The sequence below is a fragment of the Sorex fumeus genome, unplaced genomic scaffold (assembly GCF_029834395.1).
Source record: "Sorex fumeus unplaced genomic scaffold, SorFum_2.1 ptg000086l, whole genome shotgun sequence".
NCBI classification, from domain to species: domain Eukaryota; kingdom Metazoa; phylum Chordata; class Mammalia; order Eulipotyphla; family Soricidae; genus Sorex; species Sorex fumeus.
Window position 1 is genome coordinate 21955829 of NW_026606143.1, and position 21667 is coordinate 21977495.

Here is a 21667-nt window from a genome sequence, read left to right on the forward strand (position 1 = left end):
GTCCCTTGGAAACCACTCTAGCAACTGGCTGGGGGCAGGCAGTTTGGAAGAAGTGTATATAAACTAACTTGAACAAAGGAACAAAGGAAGCTCACTTGTGTTACTATAGAGTGCTTTTGTCACTGAAGCACATGTAGTACCAGTATCCATGTTATCTGGGCCCATGCTGCCGGGTGTATGTTGCCCAATAAAATGCTGCCTGACTTGCCCTCTTGAGACATGTTACCCCCCCCCTTCTGTCTCTCTCTGTCTCTGTCTGTCTGTCTTTCTCTCTTTTTCTCCCCCCTCCTCCACTTCTCTCTCTTTCCTCAAAATCTCAAAATAAAAAGCCCTTTCACATTATTGGCCGTTTCCTAATGAAACTCTTTTCTGTGAAGGAATGGCGACAGACCCGAAAAGCCTGAGTAAAGTGTAGGACAGACTTTCCTTTCCAGTAGAGAGCAATTCCTCATTCCAGCCTGAGTCCACCGATCCCTGAGAAAACAGGTGTCAGGGATTATCTCCCACATCATGCAGAACTAGTAGATGTCAGGCACAGTTTGACAGCTGCCTCATGGGGCTGGCAGGATGTTAATGTCCATGCTGAGTAGGGGCTCACAGCCGATATTCACAATCCTAGGTCTCTACATTGCTGGGGTGGCAGAGGTGGATAAAAAGAAAGTGGCAGATTGCATTCATGAGGCTGCTCTTTTCTCCTCCCTACTTCACATAAGTTACCCAGGAACCTCCACTGGCAATAACTTGTTACATTCAAACTGGTGCAGATGACCTTAGCTATGAGGGTAATGAACAGTAATGCTTGCTGACAGGGCCCTGGGGCTTGGTGTTCACTCTGAAGGTAGTGTGGGTGGTAGCCACATTCCTCCACTCCTTGGAAAGTGATGGATTCTGAGGCCTAGAGAGAAGACATTCTTAATCTGGGTGTGGAAAGAGAAGCTACATAACGTATAACTATATTGCTAACACCAATGGTGAAAGCTGGAAGTCTTTTCCACCTAAGATCTGAAATAAGAAAAGGATGCCCACTCACCACTACTGTTCAACATAGGGCCGGATGTCCTAACTGGAGAAATTAGGAAAAGCAAAATACTCAAATTGAAAATTAAGTAAAATTATCACTACCTGCATGACAGAAGACACATAAAACTCTAAAGACTCTATCACAAAAACTACCAGAAATAATTAATTTATTAGTATGGCAGGATACAAAATCAATACACATGAATGTGCTGCCTGTCTATGCACAAACAACAAATTAATGGGAAGAGAAATTAATAAAATGACCACATTTTCAAAGGTTAAAATATCTGGGAGTAAAAAGTAACAAAATGTGAATAACCAATCCACTGAAAACTACCACATTGTTAAAAGAAATGGAAACATAGCCTTTGCTTGTTAATTGAAAGAATAAACATTGGTAAAAGGGATAGCTTATGTGAAGCAATTTACAATTCAATGAAATATTTGATATAGCAATATCAGACAGCACTATCGTTTTTATAAGACCAATAAGACTCTGAATAGTCAAGCAATTTTAAGAGTAAAGAAAAAGTGAGGTATCATGCTCCTAAACTTGAAAATATACTATAAACAAACATAATAATCAAAACAGTTTGGTATTGAAACAAAAAGACACAAAGATAAATGGAATAAAAACTGAGATTCCAGAACTGACATACACTTCTGGTCAGCTATTTGATAGAAAGGATCCAACAGAGAAGAAAACTCTTAGAATTGGTGATGGAAAACGTAGATAGTCAACAGGCGGTATAGTTCAACCCAATACACAAAAATAACTCACAATGAACTGAACACTTGGATATAAGCCTTGAAATGATCAAATACATAGAAGAAAACATGGCATATGCACTCCTGAATATCAATCACTGAGGTGTCTATAGGAGCTCAATTTCAATTACAGGAGAAATATAAAGAAAAACAAATGTTACTGCATCAAACTAAAATGTTTCTGTATATGTAGATAATCCACTCATGAAGATATATATAAATATCCCACCATGAAAACAAAAAATAACCCCAAAGAGACCTAGTAAATAAGAGAATATATCTGCACATCTAATATATAACAATGTTTAACCTCCAAAATAGAAACTTCACAGGGCTCAATCAAAGACAACCAAATAAAATCTGGACACGAGACCCAATAGACAGTTTTCCAATGATATATAGATGATCAAGAGGCATAGAAAATAATGTTTAACTTCATTTCATCTAAGATAAATGTAAATAAAAAACAATAATAAGATACCACCTCAAGTCTGTGAGAGCAGAAACAACTTCTGGCAAGAGTATGTAGTGAAAGAACTCTCCTATATTATTGGCAGTAACATAAAACGTAGCAACTTCTATGGTAGTGGTGGGCGAATTACTTTAACAAAACCATCTGGGAGGGAGGAGACAGGTTGGGGAAGGGAATAATATGACAATGGTGAAGGGAATGGTCACACTGAAGGAGAACATAGCGCTGAAAGGAGGTAATGTGGTATGCATGATATTCCATCAGCAGTATTATAAACCACAGTACCTAAATGGAAGGAAAAAGCAGAAGTAAAAGAAGTGCCTACCTTAGAGGCAGGCTTGGGTGGGGATGATGGGAAAGAATCTGGGGACATTGGTAAAATGAAGTGGGCGGTGGTAAAGGAATTGGTGTTGGGACTTGGTATGCCTGAAAATCAACCACGGTAATTCATGGTGGTTCAATTTTTTAAATAAAAAATACAATGTGATTCAGTACTTAAAGTCTTTTATATTTATCTGAGTAATAATTTGAAATGATATGTTTATTCCCTAGAACAATATTATTCATAATAGCCAAGGCTATTCTTGAATGACTAGATAAAGATGTTAGGGAATATATACACTCAGTAGACGCTACTAAAAATAATAATATATTTAATATGTGAAAGTGTATCTTTTGTGACAACATGGATGGACTTTTATTTATTTTAATATTTATTGAATCACTGTGAGAGCCACAGTTACAAAGTTTTCATAATTGCATCTTGGTCATAAAATGTTCCAACACCCATAAAATGTTCCACCCACCAGTGTACATTTCCCACCACCAATGTCCCCAGTATCTCTTCTGCCACCCCCACCCCCAACCCCGCATGTCTCTATGGCAGACACTTTTCTTCTTACTTTCTCCCTACTTTGGGGCATTCTGGTTTGTAATACAGATATTGACAGACTATCATGTTTGGTCCTTTACCCACTTTCAGCATACTTCTCCCAACGGATGCACTTTTAAGTGACTGTGTTAATGAAATAAAGGAAGTGAAAGACAATTATCAGATGGTTTCTCTCATATATGGAATATAAATCACCAGAACAAATAAATTAACAAAAAATGTTTAATTTTGTGAAGCTACCATTGGCTCTGGTTGCTACCAGAGTGTATGTGGAGGAAGGGTGTGCAGGGCATGGAGAGTGGGGGGGAATTTGATATTTTATAGCACTAGAAATTTTGTGATGTGTGGGGTAGAGTATATTTATATATCAGAGTGTGAAACTGTACTCCTGAAACAAAGAGTATTGAAAATCAATGGTGAACCAGTAATATTTTGTTTTATTTATTTTTGGGTTAGAGGTGCACCCCATGGGACTCAGGGCTTAGCTCTGGCTTTGCACCCAGAAATCACTCTTGATGAAGCTCGGGGTACCATATGGGGTTCCAGTTATCAAAACCAGGTCAGCCAGGTAAGTGCCTTACCTGCTGTACTTTTGCACTGGACCATGTTGTTTATAAAATGGAGGCTAGTTATTTACATTTCTTTTTCACCTATTTTTATATGAAATTTGAAAAAAAACTATAGAAAATGAAGTGATATGGATGGCTAAGTGGTAGAGCACTTGCCTTGCAAGTGGAGAGAAAGACACAGCAAGAGAGTGTGTCTTTAAAAGAACATTTGTTTTGAAGACAGAGAGAGAGAAGGGGGAGAGAGAGAGAGAGAGAGAGAGAGAGAGAGAGAGAGAGAGAGAGAGAGAGAGCGCCTTGTCTTAAAAGAACTTGGTGTTGCAGACCATGAAAAAGGCTAATTTTAGTATTTTTTGTAGGCTGTTATACCACTTCAACACTATCTAAAAATTTTTTTATAATTATTCTACTGGAAAATACCTTTGAATCTTGTATGAAAAAAAAACAACAAGGGCTTATCAAAGGAATTTAGAAGAACCCCTTGTATTGTGCAGACTGCAATTTTAATTTATCATCCATAAGAGACTCTACATCCAGACATGAAACCTTAGTTTAAAGGCTTTCAATTGTATACAGGTTTTTAAAGGACTAGCTTATGTGGGTTTAATTGCATTTTTATAACCTATAAATTACAGCTGATATTCTCAAGTGTATACTTTGGTTTCAATTAAGAGAGGTAGTTTAACAATTAGGAAAACAAAATCATTAAACTAGTTTGGGTCCTTGGAACACATAGGCATATGATTATTAAAATTTCTGGGTAGGATATTAAACATTTATATGGACTTTGATGGTCCTGAACAAGTTACGATAATTCCTTGGGGTCTGAATATTTAAGAGTTCCTCAAATGAGCTGACATTATATATTGATCTAATGATGACTTTGTTTTTAAACAATAATCACATAAAACAACAATAAATATTAAAATTATATTCTGGGTCAGCGGCAGCACAGGAGGTAAGGTTTGCCCTCCCTGAGAGCAAAGCTGGCTAAACCTGGGGGTGCCAGGGATCATGCCTGGGCTAGAGTCAGTATTCGCCCCTGAGAACTGCTGGATGTGGCCACCAAAAAAAACCCCCAAAATTATATTTTATAATACAGACTGTAATTGGTGACTTAAACTACAGCTACATAAATTTTTGGTGGGGCTTTAGACGTAGCAGAGTATTACTTTCCACATTTACTTGGTTACAGTGAAGATATAGTACAGGGAGTGAGTAAAACAAACCCTATTTTGAAATATTAAAAATCCTGATGCATGTATGTAGCTTATAATCTGTTTGTTCTTGGCAGGGGATGTCCTAAGAAATCAAACTATTACATTGTCTGAAAAAAGCGTAACAATTAAAAAAGTGGTATAAGTTTAGCTATGGCAAAGTTTACTGCAAGGTGTTTTCTGAACACTGACCCTGAGCACTATTTCATTGTGAAATTACCGGGTGTTTTATCTAGGACAAATCCTACTTCTATTGACCTGAAGAAAATATATTGGTTATAATAGATTTCAGATATAAAGCATATTCTATCATTCAGAGAACATAGGTAAAAAGGTAACTGAATTCAGCTTGACAAGCTCCTAGGTCCACAGAAGCCAGGAAGCTATTACCTAAATCAAGGTTTCAATGACCTCAGCAATTGATCAGTCCACACTGACAATGTTATGTGTGGTTTCCTTTCTCTGACATACTAATCCATACTAATCCAACACATCCTTGACCCCTTTTAATTTAATTTTATTATTTTTATTGATCTCTTTTTAATGTCTTTCTCATTACAATGAGAGTCTGAGGTCTATGTCTTGTCTTTTTCTTGACTCCTAAGAAAAGTTTTTTATTTCAATAAAGTCTTTTTCCTTAAAATGAAAAAAATGGTCAGGCAAATCCTTTGACTTTTAGCTAGAAGGGTCTTTGATGTCTACCCTAAGCAAAGCAAAAGGTATACGTAGGGAGGACTATTTTGTACATTGTCTTCTAGTCCTCTGACTTGAAAAGTAGAAAGACATGCCTCATAAAGATTATTCTGGGTGTGACTACCACTCCATGCTATACATTATAATGTAATACACCGAAGATGCATAGCATTTGAGGAATCGTCTAGGTCATTCAAAAGGAGACAAAGTCCAAATTCAAGAGTCTTCTGGACCTTTAGTTTTCTATGGATATGACAAGAATGGATCCAAGAGCTACAGAGAACCACACTCAGTGAACAGAGCCAGACAATGATGGAACTAATACCAAGTTGCACAACTGGATCTTAAAATTGCTATGAGTGGTCACTGCTCTGTACTGCTTACCCTCACTCTATCTCCCATCCAATTTCAAAGAAAACGAGTTGGTTTGTTTTTTTTAATCCCTGTCTGACCACTGTGTATTCATTTTGTGAAGGTTAGGTGAGGTGTTTTAGCCTCAAAGAGCTTCGGCTCAAGAGGAGGCACTCCTGAACTGTTACTCTCAGAGAAGTACAGAGGAAGAAATTCTCTTACATCAAGAATTGGAGAGGAGAAGGCAGATGGAATACAGAAGGGATAACTAAGAAAATGACGGCTGGAGGAATCAGTTGGGATGGGAGATGTGTGCCGAAAGTAGATAATGGACTAAACATGATGACATCTCAGTGTCTGTATTGCAAACCATAATGCCCAAAAGTAGAGACAGAGTATGGGGAATACTGTCTGCTGTGGAGGCAGGGGGAGGGTGGGGAAGGGGGAATATACTGGGAGATTGGTGGTGGGGAATGTGCACTGGTTAAGGGATGGGTGTTTGATCATTGTGTGATTGTAACCCAAACATAAAAGCTTGTAACTATCTCACGATGATTCAATAAAATTTAAAAAAAACAAACATATGTTCAGTAAATAAAATAAAACTTGTATCTATTTGATGGCACCTGAAATTAGTATCCACAAATAATTAAACCATTAATGTCACTTATTTTTCTTGATTAACACCAAAAAAAAAAAGAATTGATTTGAATAACATGATCCTGGTACTCTAGCCCAATTATGATACCTTAAATGTGAAACCCTTGGAGGATCTCTGGATTGGACAGAGTGTCCTTTCTATGTATAGGGGTGGGTGTGAATTCTTAGGGATTAAAGAGCAGGCTCTGTTGCACTGTTGTACTCATTGTCTCAACAATGAACAATACCTCAGGTGTTAACCATGAGGTTAACTTGTAACTACAGTTATTCTTGAAACAGCTAGGAAGATCAAGTGGAGAGAGGCCTTAATACTACATGGAAATAAGACAGTTTAGCCAACCTGTGTCCTAATTATTATAGACTCAGATGAGACTGGAAAAAATCAGCAAAAGAATTACCCAACAGAATCCAACTCACATCGCAGATTAACTTGAAATATAATGTGGTTGTTCCAAGCCACTCAGTTTGTGAGTATTTTCACCTATGGGTGATACCTGAAATAACTGTATTTACATAGCTTAGGAAAGGGAAAAAGAAAAATCAGTGTGTACTGGATCATTTTTCAATAGATAATTATGTGTTCTTCAGGTAGATAATGAAAAATAGAATTCCGGATGACAGAACATAGACTCAAAGAGTAAGTAACATTGATAATAACTACGTTTTAGTTAATTAAATAATATTCTTAAATTAATAATCTACAAAGATTATGTGTGTGGGGGGAGGAGGAGACATTGCATGAAGTGTCTATAAAGACAAAGCCCTAAGATAAGCCTAGAATGAAAGGTGGTAACTGAATTCTAAAGGGATATGTATGGCAAGCAAAGTCTTTGAACTTCACTTTGCTTGTTCATAAAATTCATCAAATAATTTTAGAAAGAGAAATAAAAATCTCTGTGGTAGTCATATGGCACTGTAATATGGTAATATGTTGGAATAGCAAGTAAAGGAAAGATAAATTCCCATTTTGGAAGGAGAAAAGTAAAATCACAAAACATTTTTAAAGTAAATTGGACAAGTACTAGAAGCCAATTAACACAAGATGGTCTGGAGTGATAGCACAGTGGGTAGGGCATTTGCCTTGCATGCAGCTGACCTGGTTTCAAATCCTTTGCCTCTCTCAGAGATCCTGGCAAGGTACCGAGAGTATTCTGCCCACACAGCAAAGCCTGGCAAGCTACCCACGACATATTCGATATGCCAAAAACAGTAACAACAAGTCTCACAATGGAGACATTATGGTGCCCGCTGGAGCAAATCGATGAACAATGAGGGGACAGTGCTACAGTGCTAAGGCAAGATATGAAAGATGGAGAAAGTAATGATAAGCAGTAATTTTCTACAGGGTGTTACTGAAATGATGGTAATACTATTCATTAAAAATAAAACACACTATCTTATGAGATAGGTTTATGAATTAGGTATTGAAATAGATTTGAATAGATACTAAATTTCATGTGTCATTTAGACTAATAACAAGAGAAGACTCTTAGGAAGTTGAAAATGCAACATGAGGGCGCAAGAGGAATGTAGTGTTCAGCTTTTTCCTCAGTCCTACTGACACCTTCTGAGTGAAAGTACTGCATTTATGGATCTGCCTTGTTGCTTAAATAAACCTTAGTCCTTATTTAAATATTAACACAGAACATATCAAAGACTAATATAAAATGTGAAACAATAAAATATTTAACAAAAAGAAATCATTAAAAAAGAGAAAGTGTCCAAAATCTAGGGCCACGCAGATGGGATTTTATACTTCACATCAAGAGTATAATTCATCAATGGAAAAATTAACTGAATTGCATCAAATCTGTGCTCTCCGGAGGATTCTCTAAGAGAATGAGAAGACAAATCACAGATTGGCATAAAATACCTTCAAACCTCATATCCACAAAGAACTACTACGTAGACTGTATAAAAACCCTAAAACTCAACAATAATAACACAAATAATTCAATCAGAAAATGGCCAAAAACCTGAAAAGACATTTCACTTGAAGTAAAGAGAGATGGTAAATCATCACAGAGAAATATGGTAAACATCATTATTATTCACAAGGAAAATGTCAGTTCGAACTACAGTAAGATGTCAGAATATAATGCAGGTTACAATGTAAAATAATGACAATACCATGTGATGCAAGGATGTGTAAAAACTTTATCACTAATATATTGTTGTTGGAAATACAAAATCTACAGCTACTCTGGAAGATAGTTTGGTAGCTTCTTATATAAACAAACATAAATGTCATACAATATAAGTCCATCCTTAGGCATATAACCAAGAAAAGTAAAAACATAAGTCCTTAAAAAATCTTACATAAATGTTCTCAGAAATGTGTTCTTTAATCTGTGAAACTCAAAAAAATCCAGGTGTTCTCCAAGGAATAAATATTGTGGCAATTATTATACCATAGGATACTACTTAACAATTCACTACAAATGCATATAACAATTTTTATAGATTTCAAAGGAATAACTCTGGATAAAAAATCCAGTTTCAAAGGTTATATACTATATGAGTCCATTAATATCCTATTATTGAATTTAAATAAAGTAGTTATGGATTAGTAAACAGATTGTTGATAGGAGTTAGGATTGCTAGGGAACAAGTTGAATATGGATAATAGGAAAGGTATGTGTTGTATGTATGTTGCATCTTGATACATTAATGTCAGTGCAAAGGTTATAAAATGTATTATAGTTTGGCAAAATGTTGCAATTGAGAGTAGTCAGGAACAGATCTCTATAAGTTCTTCTAACTGAGTACGAATCTACCCGAATGTAAAAAATGTCAAAAATAGGTTGTCAAACAATTTGCTATCATTTTTGAAGAGGGAGCACATTAAAATTCTTTGATGTGTATTTCCTACCTCTGCATATAAAACAAAATTTTATTTTATTCAGGTTTTGGGCCACATCTGGTTGTGCTCTTTTTCTATTGAGTTGTATGGGGTCGTTATATATTTTGCATATTTATCTTTTGTCAGATATTTTCAAATGTTTCATTCACTAAATATGGTGAATTTTATTGTCTTCATTAATTGCTTTGCCGTGAAAAAGGCCTCCCTCCCTCCCTCCCTCCCTCCCTCCCTCCCTCCCTCCCTCCCTCCCTCCCTCCCTTCCTTCCTTCCTTCCTTCCTTCCTTCCTTCCTTCCTTCCTTCCTTCCTTCCTTCCTTTCCTTCCTTGGGGTACTCTGAAATGTTGGAAGTTCTCAGGGCATACTCCTGGCTCTGTGCTCAGGAATCACTGCTGGGGGGCTTAGGAGACAATACGAAATTTCAGTGATTGAACCTAGGTCTGCTGCATGTAAAGCAGATGCCTTACACTCTGTACTATGTCTCTGACCCCTTAAATTGAACTTTAAAATTTGGCATCAAGAATACAGAAACTTTTTGTTAAGAAAGTTTTCCTTTTAAATGGCAAGAGAAGTAAATATAATAAATTGATATGCAGTGCTCCCTATTTTTCAGACAAAGTCTTTTCAAGTTTTAGAAGAGAAAATTGAGTTAAAAGAAAGGTTGTATGAAGCAAGAGTTTATGTGGCTTCATTCTGCTCAACACAGGTTCTATGAGAAGTGTATAGAAATGCACTTGTTGGTTATATTGATTGTAATCTTACAACATTTGGTTATACCATTAAATTGCATATATCTTGGTATAAGGAACCCAGGTGTGTGGGACCCGGGGCTGAGATCTCCAAGCCTGCACGGTTTGGGACTGGACCTGCCAGTAACTAGACAGTTACACCCACCAACTGCTGTGTAACTCCAACAACGGCCAGGATCCAGAGATTATCACACTCAGCTCCCGGAAGCACGCGGCCACGCGACATCTTATCATCTCATTCCTAATTTGGTCAAACTGGCAGGCTACCAAATGTAACCTGCCCACACGGCAGAGTCTGGCAAACTCCCCGTAGTATACCCAATATGCCAAATACCAGTAACAATGATGGGTCTCATTCTCCTAACCCTGAAAAAGCCTTGAATATGGCACTTTAAAAAAAAAAATCTCAGGGCTAGGACGAAGAAGACGTTACTGGCACCTGCTCGAGGCAATCGACGAACAACAGGGTGGTCGTGATCGTGATCTTGGTATAAATAAAAATTAGCTCAATATAAAAGTCTTACAAAACCTTGTTATCGGTGACATTGTGAGTTTTAATAATATGATTAGAAGCTTCGAAACTAACATTGCCAAAGTCCTCAAATTCTTTGCAGGTGAATTTCTTTTAACTAATGACGACAGTTTTATGGCCTGATAGCTAATATTATGTCAAAATGTCACTGACTCACTTTATGCCCCGGGCTCTCTTCATTTCAACACCATGTCATGCTATTTAAATACATCTATTCTAATTTTGAGCACCGTTTTCCTAATTGAAAAGGGAGAATAACAACACTAGTCTCAAGTCAATTGGAATATGTGGATTTTATTGACAAATGTATTTTCCCCTGCAGTTTAACACTTTCTCTAGAACAGTGTTTCTCAACCAGGGGTCGTATGGCCCTCCTGAGGTCCCCGTAGGATATTTCAAGGGTATCATAGGTGAAAATTGAGTAAATGGGGGGCATGACATGAAGCTAGGGGGCTAACCAGTAAGAAAGAGGTGCCAGAGGAAGGAAATGAGGTCATAAGGGGATCTGTGGTCAAAAAAAAAGTTGAGATACACTGATCTAGAATACCACTGGATACAGAAAATTTTAAGGTGCTTGACTTTTTGTTTCACCTCTGATATAAACATATGGCAAATGCCATTAATTTTTAAATATTTTTGATCTTTAATTCATTATGGCAACTCTAAGTATAGGAACTGTTTAATGCAATTTTTCAAGGCACTGAATCATAGTGTATGTTGCGCCACATCAAAGAATTGCAACCTCAGTGCTTTAGAAATTCAGACTACTAATGTGAACCCATCATTATTTTCACATCAACAATAAAGAATAAAATTGAGTGTTAGGTTATGAACAGTCAGCTCAATTCTAATCTCAGATAAATGAGGACACATATTTGACTGCCTTGAAGAATAACCTCTGAACATGCATGAACAATCTGAAATAATGATTTATTTAAAGAAATACAGCAGATATGAAATCAAATCAAATCACTATTAGTCAAGCGAGAACAGAGAGTCCAAATGTATTCCTTAACTGCACTCATATGGCAATTATTTAGTAATGTCCCATACAAAAATCCAGTTAAATTAAGAGATATGAATGAACATAAAAGAACTGGTAAATCATAGGGAAAGAAAAATTGCCAAACGGACAATGCATTTGTTCTTTCACAATCCATTCTTAAGTCACCCCATACAATATGCACTCATTTATATTTTTCAAAATGAACTTTCACTTAAGATATATATTCAGTGTTTAAATAAACTTCTGTTTAACTTTTATGTGACTCTGACACTATTTTAATGTCCTAACACAGATGTGTCATGACTCAAAATAAAGTTCCTCCTTATCAGTGTTGAGTATGAGGTATGATCTCTAATGACAGAGAAATGATATCAACTCATCAGAACTGCAGAAGTGGAAAGCAAATTTGTATCTCAAAAAGATGATTGGTGATTCTTTGATTTTTCTTTAAACCGAAGCCAACAGCTTTATGTTGGATTGTATTTATCTTAATAAGCCAAAATACAGGAAAATAAAGAAAAATATTTCTATATACTCTCTATAAACCTGTACCTTGCTTTCCTAATGTGCTTATAGTCTAATGACATTCACAGTCATTCATGCGGGGCACGATTCACAATCCATGAAGGGCTAAATGTTTAAATTGAGATTTTTAACTGTTAATTTAATACACAGATAATTTCAATGCATTGTCATTAAGCAAACTACATACATCTCTTCCACTAACAAAAATGTGTAGATTCTGAGGAGCTTCTTGGCAGATAAAGTCACAAGACACTGTTAACTTTTGTAATATCCTTGAGGGACTTGAATTTTTCCCTTTTTTTGTATTGACCTGGAACATTTAGTTAACAAAAATGATCTGATTCTCTACTTTCATATTCCCTGCCACAGCAATGCTGCCTTTTTACTTCCTGTGCACACACATTCACATTACCTAAATCATCTTTGCAGATGTGTGTGAACCAGAGGTATCTGTGCTCTATCTGTCTGTGAAGGGCAATAACAAAATGTTACAATCCATTTAACAATAAACTATGCATCCTTTCTGCAAGTCTTTGCTTATATTTTATTTGCAACATTTCACCTCCTCTATAAATTTTATTTCATAGTCTTTAGTAATTTCTGGCAATATAAGTAGACACACAGATGGCATCTCTTTTCTCCATAAGCTAGAAATAATGTCTCTGTATAAATTCTAATCCCATCTTTTGTAATTTAGATTCTAAATTCTGGAAAGCAACAACACAGGCATATTGAGAAAATACCTTCAGGTGAAAAGAATAGCAAATTTTAAGTAGAAGGATTAAGTATGTGATTTGACTGATTCAAAAATAAAGAAAATTAAAATACCTGATAACGCAGGCATAAAGACCACTGTCCTGAAGTAATGTTGGCCGGAACCAAATGGAATCTTCCTCCTTGCTCATTCTGCTTCCATCAAAAGCTATTGGTTCTTCAAAGTCTCCAGGACTTGAGCTTTTGTACCACATCAAACTGAGTCCAGCACTTTGGGCGAGGGAGTAATTTGCTCTAATATAACCATAAAAGAGTGCACATTTGATTCGAACAGGCTCTCCCACCAAAACTTGATATTTCTTGATATCAACAGACCAATCGGTGCATCCATCAGCTAGAGTGACAAACGGAGAGAAAAAAAACAACACATCAGTGAATGAATCTTTAAAGCAATTTATTTATTGATTCATTTATTTAACATTCAGCAAATATTTATTAAGCATGAACAATGGAGCAGATTCTACTCTAGGCACAGAGTGTTTTATCCAGAAATGAATAAATTTCAGACTTAGAAAAGTAACTTACCTGAGTAACAAACAATTCAATTAATACTTGATTCACTTCTGCTGGTATTTATTCTTAGTTTATACTAGTACGTTAATTACTGTTTTGTTGCATTGCTATTCTAACTGTACTTTTTTGCTTGTTCCTTGAAAATAAATCAAGACCTTTGAAACCATGGGTATGGAGAGATAGTACAGCAGATAGGGTATTTGCCTTGCACGCGGCCGACCTGGGTTCGATTCCCAGCATCCCATATGGTCCCCCGAACACCGCCAGGAGTTTAATTCTTGAGTGGAAAGTCAGGAGTAACCCCTGTGCATCGCCAGGTGTGACCCAAAAAGCCAAAAAAAATGACCTTTGAAACCTTGCTGGCCCCAAAGTTTTGTCAGTACTAGGGTGTTTGAGAGAAACTGCAATAGGAATAGGTATTGCGCCCTAGTACCAGCTTTGCTTGAAAGGCTCTAGTACTTTGTACTATTGTGTGTGTGCCTTCAGAAGCCAGTTTCTGTGTGGAACACCTTCCCATGAACACATTTCCCATTTAGCACAGAGAGTCTCTACCAAATTCTGGAGAGCAGATTTCCAAGAACTCCTGGCTATCTGGTACCACACTGACTTCAGTGATTCATCAATCCATGTATTTTCCCAGTGAGGTTTGGTCTTAGCTATGGGGATAGGAAGATGGGATTTCTCCTTTGGAGTTCCATCTCAGCCACAGGGGAAATGGAAGCCATTCATGCATTCCTTAGGCTTCTCTGAATGTTTGGCCCCTTCTCTCTTCTCCCTCCCCATTCCTGTGCTGGGGATATCCATTGTGATAGTGCCCAGAGATGGTGATTTTAGGAAGAAAATTAGGTTTAGAATAGATCAGCTCTCATGAACTGACAATACAGACTGTGTTCTTGCTATCTTCGTTTGCAGGGAAGTGGCCATGCAAATACAATAGAAAGAGGTCTCTAATCAGAGACTAGGGTGGTCAGCACATTGAACTTGGGCTTCTTAGCCACCACTGAGAGAAAATTAATTTTTGCGCACAAGCCAATTAGTTTGTGGTGTCTTGTTATGGCTGACTAGGGAGACTATGCCATCCTTACTACCACTCAATAATCTTTTACATTTCCTAATTCTTTATACAAAATTTCCTCATTCAAATTTCCTTGTTCTCTCTAATTGGACCCACACTGACAAAAGCTGGAAGGGGGACAGATTTATAGACAAGCAAAGCAGAAAAACAACAGAGCTGAATCAAGCTTTGGCAGTAGTTCCACGGTGGGAGACAAGGTAGACTATCACTTTGCTCTGCTTCCTGGGAGCATCAGGGGAAGTGTCAAGAGGAAGCGATGGTGAGGAATAGTTGAGTTTTCTGGGTTTCTTGGAAGCACCATCTCCCATAACATACAAAGACACATTTTTTTAAATCGAAGTCTACTTTTTCCTATCCACACACAGCAGCAGTTCCCTAAAAACCAGGCACATTACCATGATCGTCGTGATAGAGGTTGTATGTTTTTCTACTTTCTAGTAGACAGAAATGTCCTACTTAGCAAAGTGTGGTCCAATACTTAGCAAGATAATCAATTTCATATTTCTCACAGCATTTAAGTGCCTAAAAGGGAAAAACTACTCAAAGGGAAGCTCAAATAGTCATACCATCTGAGCAACGTATGAAAGCAAGGTTTCAGGGGCTATAGCAATAGCACAGGTAGGGCATTTGCCTTGCACGTGGCCAACACGGGTTTGATTCCCAGCATCCCATATGGTCCCCCGGGCACCGCCAGGGGTAATTCCTGAGTGTAGAGCCAGGAGTAACCCCTGTGCATCGCCAGGTGTGACCCAAAAAGCCAAAAAAATAAAGAAAGGTTTCACATGGATTATGAACAATATCAAGGGTCTGAGCTGGAGCGATAGCAGAGCAGTAGGGCATTTGCCTTGCGTGCAGCCAGCCGGGCTGAGACTGGTTTAATTCCTCCGCCCCTCTCGGAGATCGCGGCAAGCTACCGAGAGTATCTTGCCCACACAGCAAAGCCTGGCAAGCTACCCGTGATTGAACCATCATCACTGTCTGCTGGTCATCACTGACGTCACTAATCACTGCATTGATTATGCATACCATATAAAACAGCACGACAGAACTTCACAGAGATGTCAAGGTTATATAATTACATGGGATATTTATCAGCACAATTTTGTACATTTCTCTCATTGCATGGGATGGATCCTAGGTGAAATTGCATTTTAAACAGAATTCTGGTGAGAAGCATGGTGTTATCTTGTATTATCACTATATAAATTACAATTCAAGTTTAGAATCAAGTTATTGTAACAGAGGCCATCTGTCACATTGGCTATTGCTGGTACTGAAAAAGGCTATAACACCTTCAACAGAGCTTTATAAACTTAGAGAACAAATTCTCCAAACTGAGAAAATTTGTAAAATAAAACAAAATGATTTAAGCTAAAAGAAAGTGTAGAAAGTTATACAAAGTTGGACACCAATTAGATCAAGATAATAAATGGAGAATTATCTGGGGCTAGAGATATCAATATATATTTAGTATACATTGCATTAATCATATGATTTACATATGTATTTTATTAACATATTACTTTAGCTACCATAACTCATAAATACATTGTTACTATATATTAATTATTGACTGATATTAACTAATATAATTTCCAATAGAAAAAAGAAATACTCTATACAGCACAGCTGTTATGGCGTTTGCCTTCCACACAGCCGGCCTGGGTTCTATTCATTCATCCTTCTCGGAGAGCCTGGCAAGCTATCAAGTGTATCCCACCTGCAGAGCAGAGCCTGGCAAGCTCCCCGTGGGGTATTCAATATGCCAAAAAGAGTAACAACACTTCTCACAATGGAGACGTTACTGCTGCCCACTCGAGCAAATTGATGAACAACGGGAGGACAGTGCTACAGTGCTACTCTATATTAGTATACTGAAAATTAAAGTTAGCATGAAATTTTGTTGTTTTTTTTTGGGGGGGGGGGGTGGAGGGTGGGTCATACCCAACTGTGCTCAGGGATTAATCCTGGCTCTGCACTCAGGGATCATTCCTGGCCACCTTGGGAAATTATATGTGGTACTAAGTATCAAGCCCTTGTCAGTCTGTACAGTGTGAATACTACCTCTCTGCCCCTTGAAGTTGGTGCTTAAGCAGTCAGGAAAAAATGCTTCAAACTACTCTGAGATACATGCCAAGGAATGTTAGAGGTGAAATGAAGAGCACCATGAATATCAGAGACACTTTACATTAAATATTAATGTGAAAATAGTTGTCAGATCTGTGGCACTGGAAGCTTTACTATCAATCTAAATAGATGATGTTCACAAACTATAAATTTTAAACATCTTAATGTATTTTATGGGGAAAGTGATACTACAGAAACAATTCAATACATTTTTATAATATTTGGATGAACACATTTAAATAAGCAATAATCTCTGATGACTACATTAAAATATGATGTGAATTATGATCTTAAATTAATCACTATCACTATCCTCCCGTTGTTCATCTATTTGCTCAAGCGGGCCCAGTAACATTGTGAGTCTTGTTACTGTGTTTGGCATATCGAATACGACATGGGTGGCTTGCCAGGCTTTGCTGTGCGGGTGAGATACTCTCAGTAGCTTGCTGGGCTCTCCGAGAGGGGTGGAGGAATTGAACTCGACTCAGCCATATTGGCTGGGTGCAAGGCAAATGCCCTACCCGCTGTGCTATCGCTCTAGCCCATGATCTTAAATTAATATCATATCTAAAACATGATATTAAACTGATATTAAGGATTTTGTTTTGTGCAATACCCAGTCAGTGCTCAATGTTGGCTCTGAGCTCAGGGATCACTCCTGTTGAAGTAGGGGAACCAGAGAGGGTGCGGGGGATACAACCCAAATTGGCTCTGTACAAGGCAAGTGTTCCACCCTCTGTACTATCACTCTGGTTTCAATATTTTATATCATTGTAAAGTTATGAGCATCTTTTTCTTCTTTTAACAATTTTTTCTTATTTGCACACACACTCAGTCTCTGTATCACTGTGCTTTAACTAAACCATATGAATATAAGTTACAGGCATAATCACATTTCATCCCTAAATACTTCAATATGTTTTCTTATGAATAATAATATTTATCTTACCTAACCACAAAACATCTTAATATTCTACAGGAATACAAGTCAAATTATAAAAGAAAATATGATAACTTACATTTTAATTATTGACCAGAATTGTTACTGATATATATACATAGTTTTTTCTTTAACTCAGCCCAGTTGGGCTCAAATTAGTTACTTTAAAATCATACTCCTAAACACTACTAAGTAGATTACATAAATTTCCACGTAGCTATTTAACATTTTAATATTAACTGTGCAAACTGATAGTGTTTTATCTGTTTTTCTTTCAGAATAAAAGATTATATTTATTTGTCCTTAATATTTTATATTTTAGGCACCACAGTTTACAAAGCTATTATTCTCACCATTGTCCTAATGCTCCCCCATCATACTCCCCTTTTACCCACACACAGTAAGCTTCCTACTGAAGACCATGGTTTCTGTTGGACATTTGTCATTTCCCTACTATGTTTATTTATAATCCATATATGAAGGATATGATTTGCTGTCTTACTCCCTACTTCTGAATAATTTCACTCAGTATGATACTCTCCAGATTCATCCATGCAAATTGTATGATTTCATCTTTTTCTAAGCACAGCGGTAGGACGTTTGCCTTGCATGCAGCAGCCTGGTCGAGCCGGGTTCGATTCCCCCACCCCTCTCGAAGAGACTGGCAAGCTACCGAGAGTATTCAATATGCCAAACACAGTAACAAGAAGTCTCACAATGGAGACGTTACTAGGCCCGCTCGAGCAAATCGATGAACAATGGGAGGACAGTGTTCTGTGTTCTGTTTATAAGTACCATAGTTTCTTGATTCAGTCATCTGTTCTTGGCCACTTCCATAATTCTAGGTTTTGGTTACTGTGAATTGTTCTGTAATGCACAGTAATGCAAATATCCTTTCCTAATAGTTTTCTGTAAACCTTTTTGAGACAGTTGGTGTTATTCTTTGATGGTAAGAGTTTATTAAAATAATCTAAGTCAATGACACATGGAATAGCATTTCTTAGGAGTTGCTGTGAGTTTTGAAGTCATAAAAGTGCACTTCGGGTGGAAGTATGAATCACCATAAGTATTCATATTTGATATAACCTGCAATGGTTGAGGAGCTTATATGGAGATAGTGATGGAATTAAGATCCAGAAATAGTTCCTTCTCAAAAACGTTCTACTGATATAGCATTTCATAAACAAAAACCACATAGACTAGATAATTTAAATATATTTAATGAACTTAAGGTAAATGATTTTAATTAAGAAATTATTATTATATTTATAAGATATCAAAATATGTCCTTGGGAAACAAAGTTTAAATTTTGAATTTTTTAAAGACTAAGTCTAACCATAGGATTTATATCACATTCTAATGTGAAAATGTAAGACTATTTATAAAAGCACAAATTTATATAGTCTTAAAGTATCTACTTGGGTAGGTGTACTGGAATAATGATAAATAATTAGAGGTCTGGGATTTAACTCAGCAGTGGTGTACTCGCCTTGCATTTTCAAAGCAATGGAAATGATCTTGGTACTACAAAATATAATAAAAAATAATAATAACAACAATAATAAAGATACCTGTGAAGGCATGAGAGATGTAGCTCTTTTATCAATTTGATGTTTCCATTCTCTAGCCTCCTTTGAACACTGCAAGCTCACATCTCTTTTCTCTTATCTTTGAGTGACAGGATCCAACATTCTGAAATTTACACCCTCCATTGCCAAATACTAATAACTTACTGATGTGAATGTACTACAGTCTTATCAAATAGGGAAAATTGTTTAATGCTATTCATGCTTCATAGTTCTGTATGTATACAGGACACTTTTAAGAGTGTACCTATGACCTCCTCACTCAGCTCTTTCCCTTTCTTTTGCTGCTTAGTTCTCTCTCTTTTAGGTGTTTCCTGAAGAACAGTAACTCAATTAACTCTGTGCGTCAAAAACTGTCATAGATTCTGTTCTAAGAAGCAGATCAAACAAATGTACTTATATATTCAAAGAATAAGAGTGAGTTTGATTCCAGTTTCTAACCTAGGGCTGGAGGTGTCAAGATATTTAAGACATAATCATTGTTTTCAAGGAACTCATGGTATAATAGAAGGATGGAATTTAAAACAAAATTGAATGTAATGATAAAGAAATGTACAGGGTTGGGCATAGTTTCTATATGAAAAGAAAGCATTTGAGATAACTGTCAAAAATTAATGAGCTGTACATGAAAACAGATGAACAGTACCTAATTTGCACACAAAAGTAAGGAATGCAAAAATATTTAGATAGTACAACAAATGACATTACAATTTAGAAACAAGCTTAAGGCTGAAGCTAGCAAAAGATGAAGAGAACTGAGTTGGGCAAAGACAAATCGTGAAGGTAATTCTCTGAGATGCAAAATTTACTTGACTTCACTGTTAAAGAAGTGGAAAATTGTTGAAGGGTTGAGCCAGTGTAATGTTTCAGGTATGCTATGGTGGGTGTAAGGTGGAGAGCCGTAGCGAGAGAGGGATGTTATTGAAAGTCTGAGGTGGGCAAGTAGAGAAAGAGAAGTGGAATGGATTTGTGAATACTTTAGGAGATATTTAGCAGGAGTAGGTAGTCAACCAAACATAAGTAATGAGGGAGAGAAAAAGTGAAAGTGAAAAGTTTATTTTGATACAAAGACAGTCTACAGAATGGGAAAGGATATTCGCCGAATACACATCTGACAAGGGGTTGATATCCAGGATATACAAAATACTGGTTAAACTCCACAAGAAGAAAACATCCAATCCCATCCAAAAATGGGGCAATGAAATGAACAGAAACTTTCTCAAAGAAGAAATCCGAATGGCAAAAAAGCACATGAGAAAATGCTCTACATCATTAATCATCAGAGAGATGCAGATCAAAACCACAATGAGATACCATCTCACACCTCAGAGACTGGCCCACATTCAAAAGAACAAAAGCAACCAATGCTGGCGTGGATGTAGCGAGAAAGGGACACTCCTTCACTGTTGGTGGGAATGTCCACTGGTTCAGCCCTTCTGGACAACTGTATGGACGATTCTCAAAAAATTAGAAATTGAGCTCCCATTTGACCCAGCAATACCACTCCTGGGAATATATCCCAGAGAAGCAAAAATGTATAGTCGAAGTGACATCTGCACTTGTTTGTTCATTGCAGCACTCTTTATAATAGCCAGAAACTGGAAGAAACCTGAATGCCCAAGAACAGATGACTGGTTAAAGAAACTTTGGTACATCTACACAATGGAGTACTATGTAGCTGTTAGAAAAGATGAAGTCATGAAATTTACATACAAGTGGTACAATATGGAAAGTATCATGCTAAGCGAAATGAGTCAGAAAGAGAGGGATAGACATAGAAAGATTGCATTCATCTGGGGGATATAAAGTAACAAAGTATGAGATTAATACCCAAGAATAGCTGAGATCAGCACCAGGAGGATTACTCCATAACTTAGAGGCCAGCCGGGTATCCTAGAGGAAAGGGCAGTTCAGATAGAGAAGGGAGCACCAAATAAAGGATGTTTGGAGGATCCTCCCAGGAGGGGAGATGCATGTCGAAAGTAGACTATGGACTGAACATGTTTGCCACTCAATGCCTCTTTTGCAGACCACAACACCCAAACGGAGAGAGAGAACACAGGGGATTGTCCTGCCACAGAGGCAGGGGGGGATGGGGGGATGGGGTGGGAGGGATATTATCCATGGTGGTGAAAAACGGGCACTGGTGGAGGGATGGGTATCTGATCATTGTATAATTGAAACCCAAGCACAAAAAAAATTGTAAATCTACAACTGTAAAAAAATAAATTAATTAATTAAAAAAAGAAAGAAAAGAAAAGTTTATTTTGAAACTCATACCTTTTAACATAAATGGAAATATCTTTCTCAGTGAACTAAGATATGGAGTCTTTGAATACT

The 21667-nt window shown here is 37.1% G+C and overlaps 1 protein-coding gene across 2 annotated transcripts in view; it reads right to left on the minus strand.

The window, feature by feature from the left end:
* The window catches only part of IL1RAPL1 (interleukin 1 receptor accessory protein like 1), a 1428491-nt gene that overhangs the window by 715685 nt on the left and 691139 nt on the right, over window positions 1-21667 (minus strand). For both annotated transcript variants that reach the window (XM_056131181.1, XM_056131180.1), the window contains one exon: window positions 13140-13419. In XM_056131181.1, coding sequence (XP_055987156.1) covers window positions 13140-13419 — 280 coding nt within the window. The remainder of the gene's footprint in view (window positions 1-13139; window positions 13420-21667) is intronic.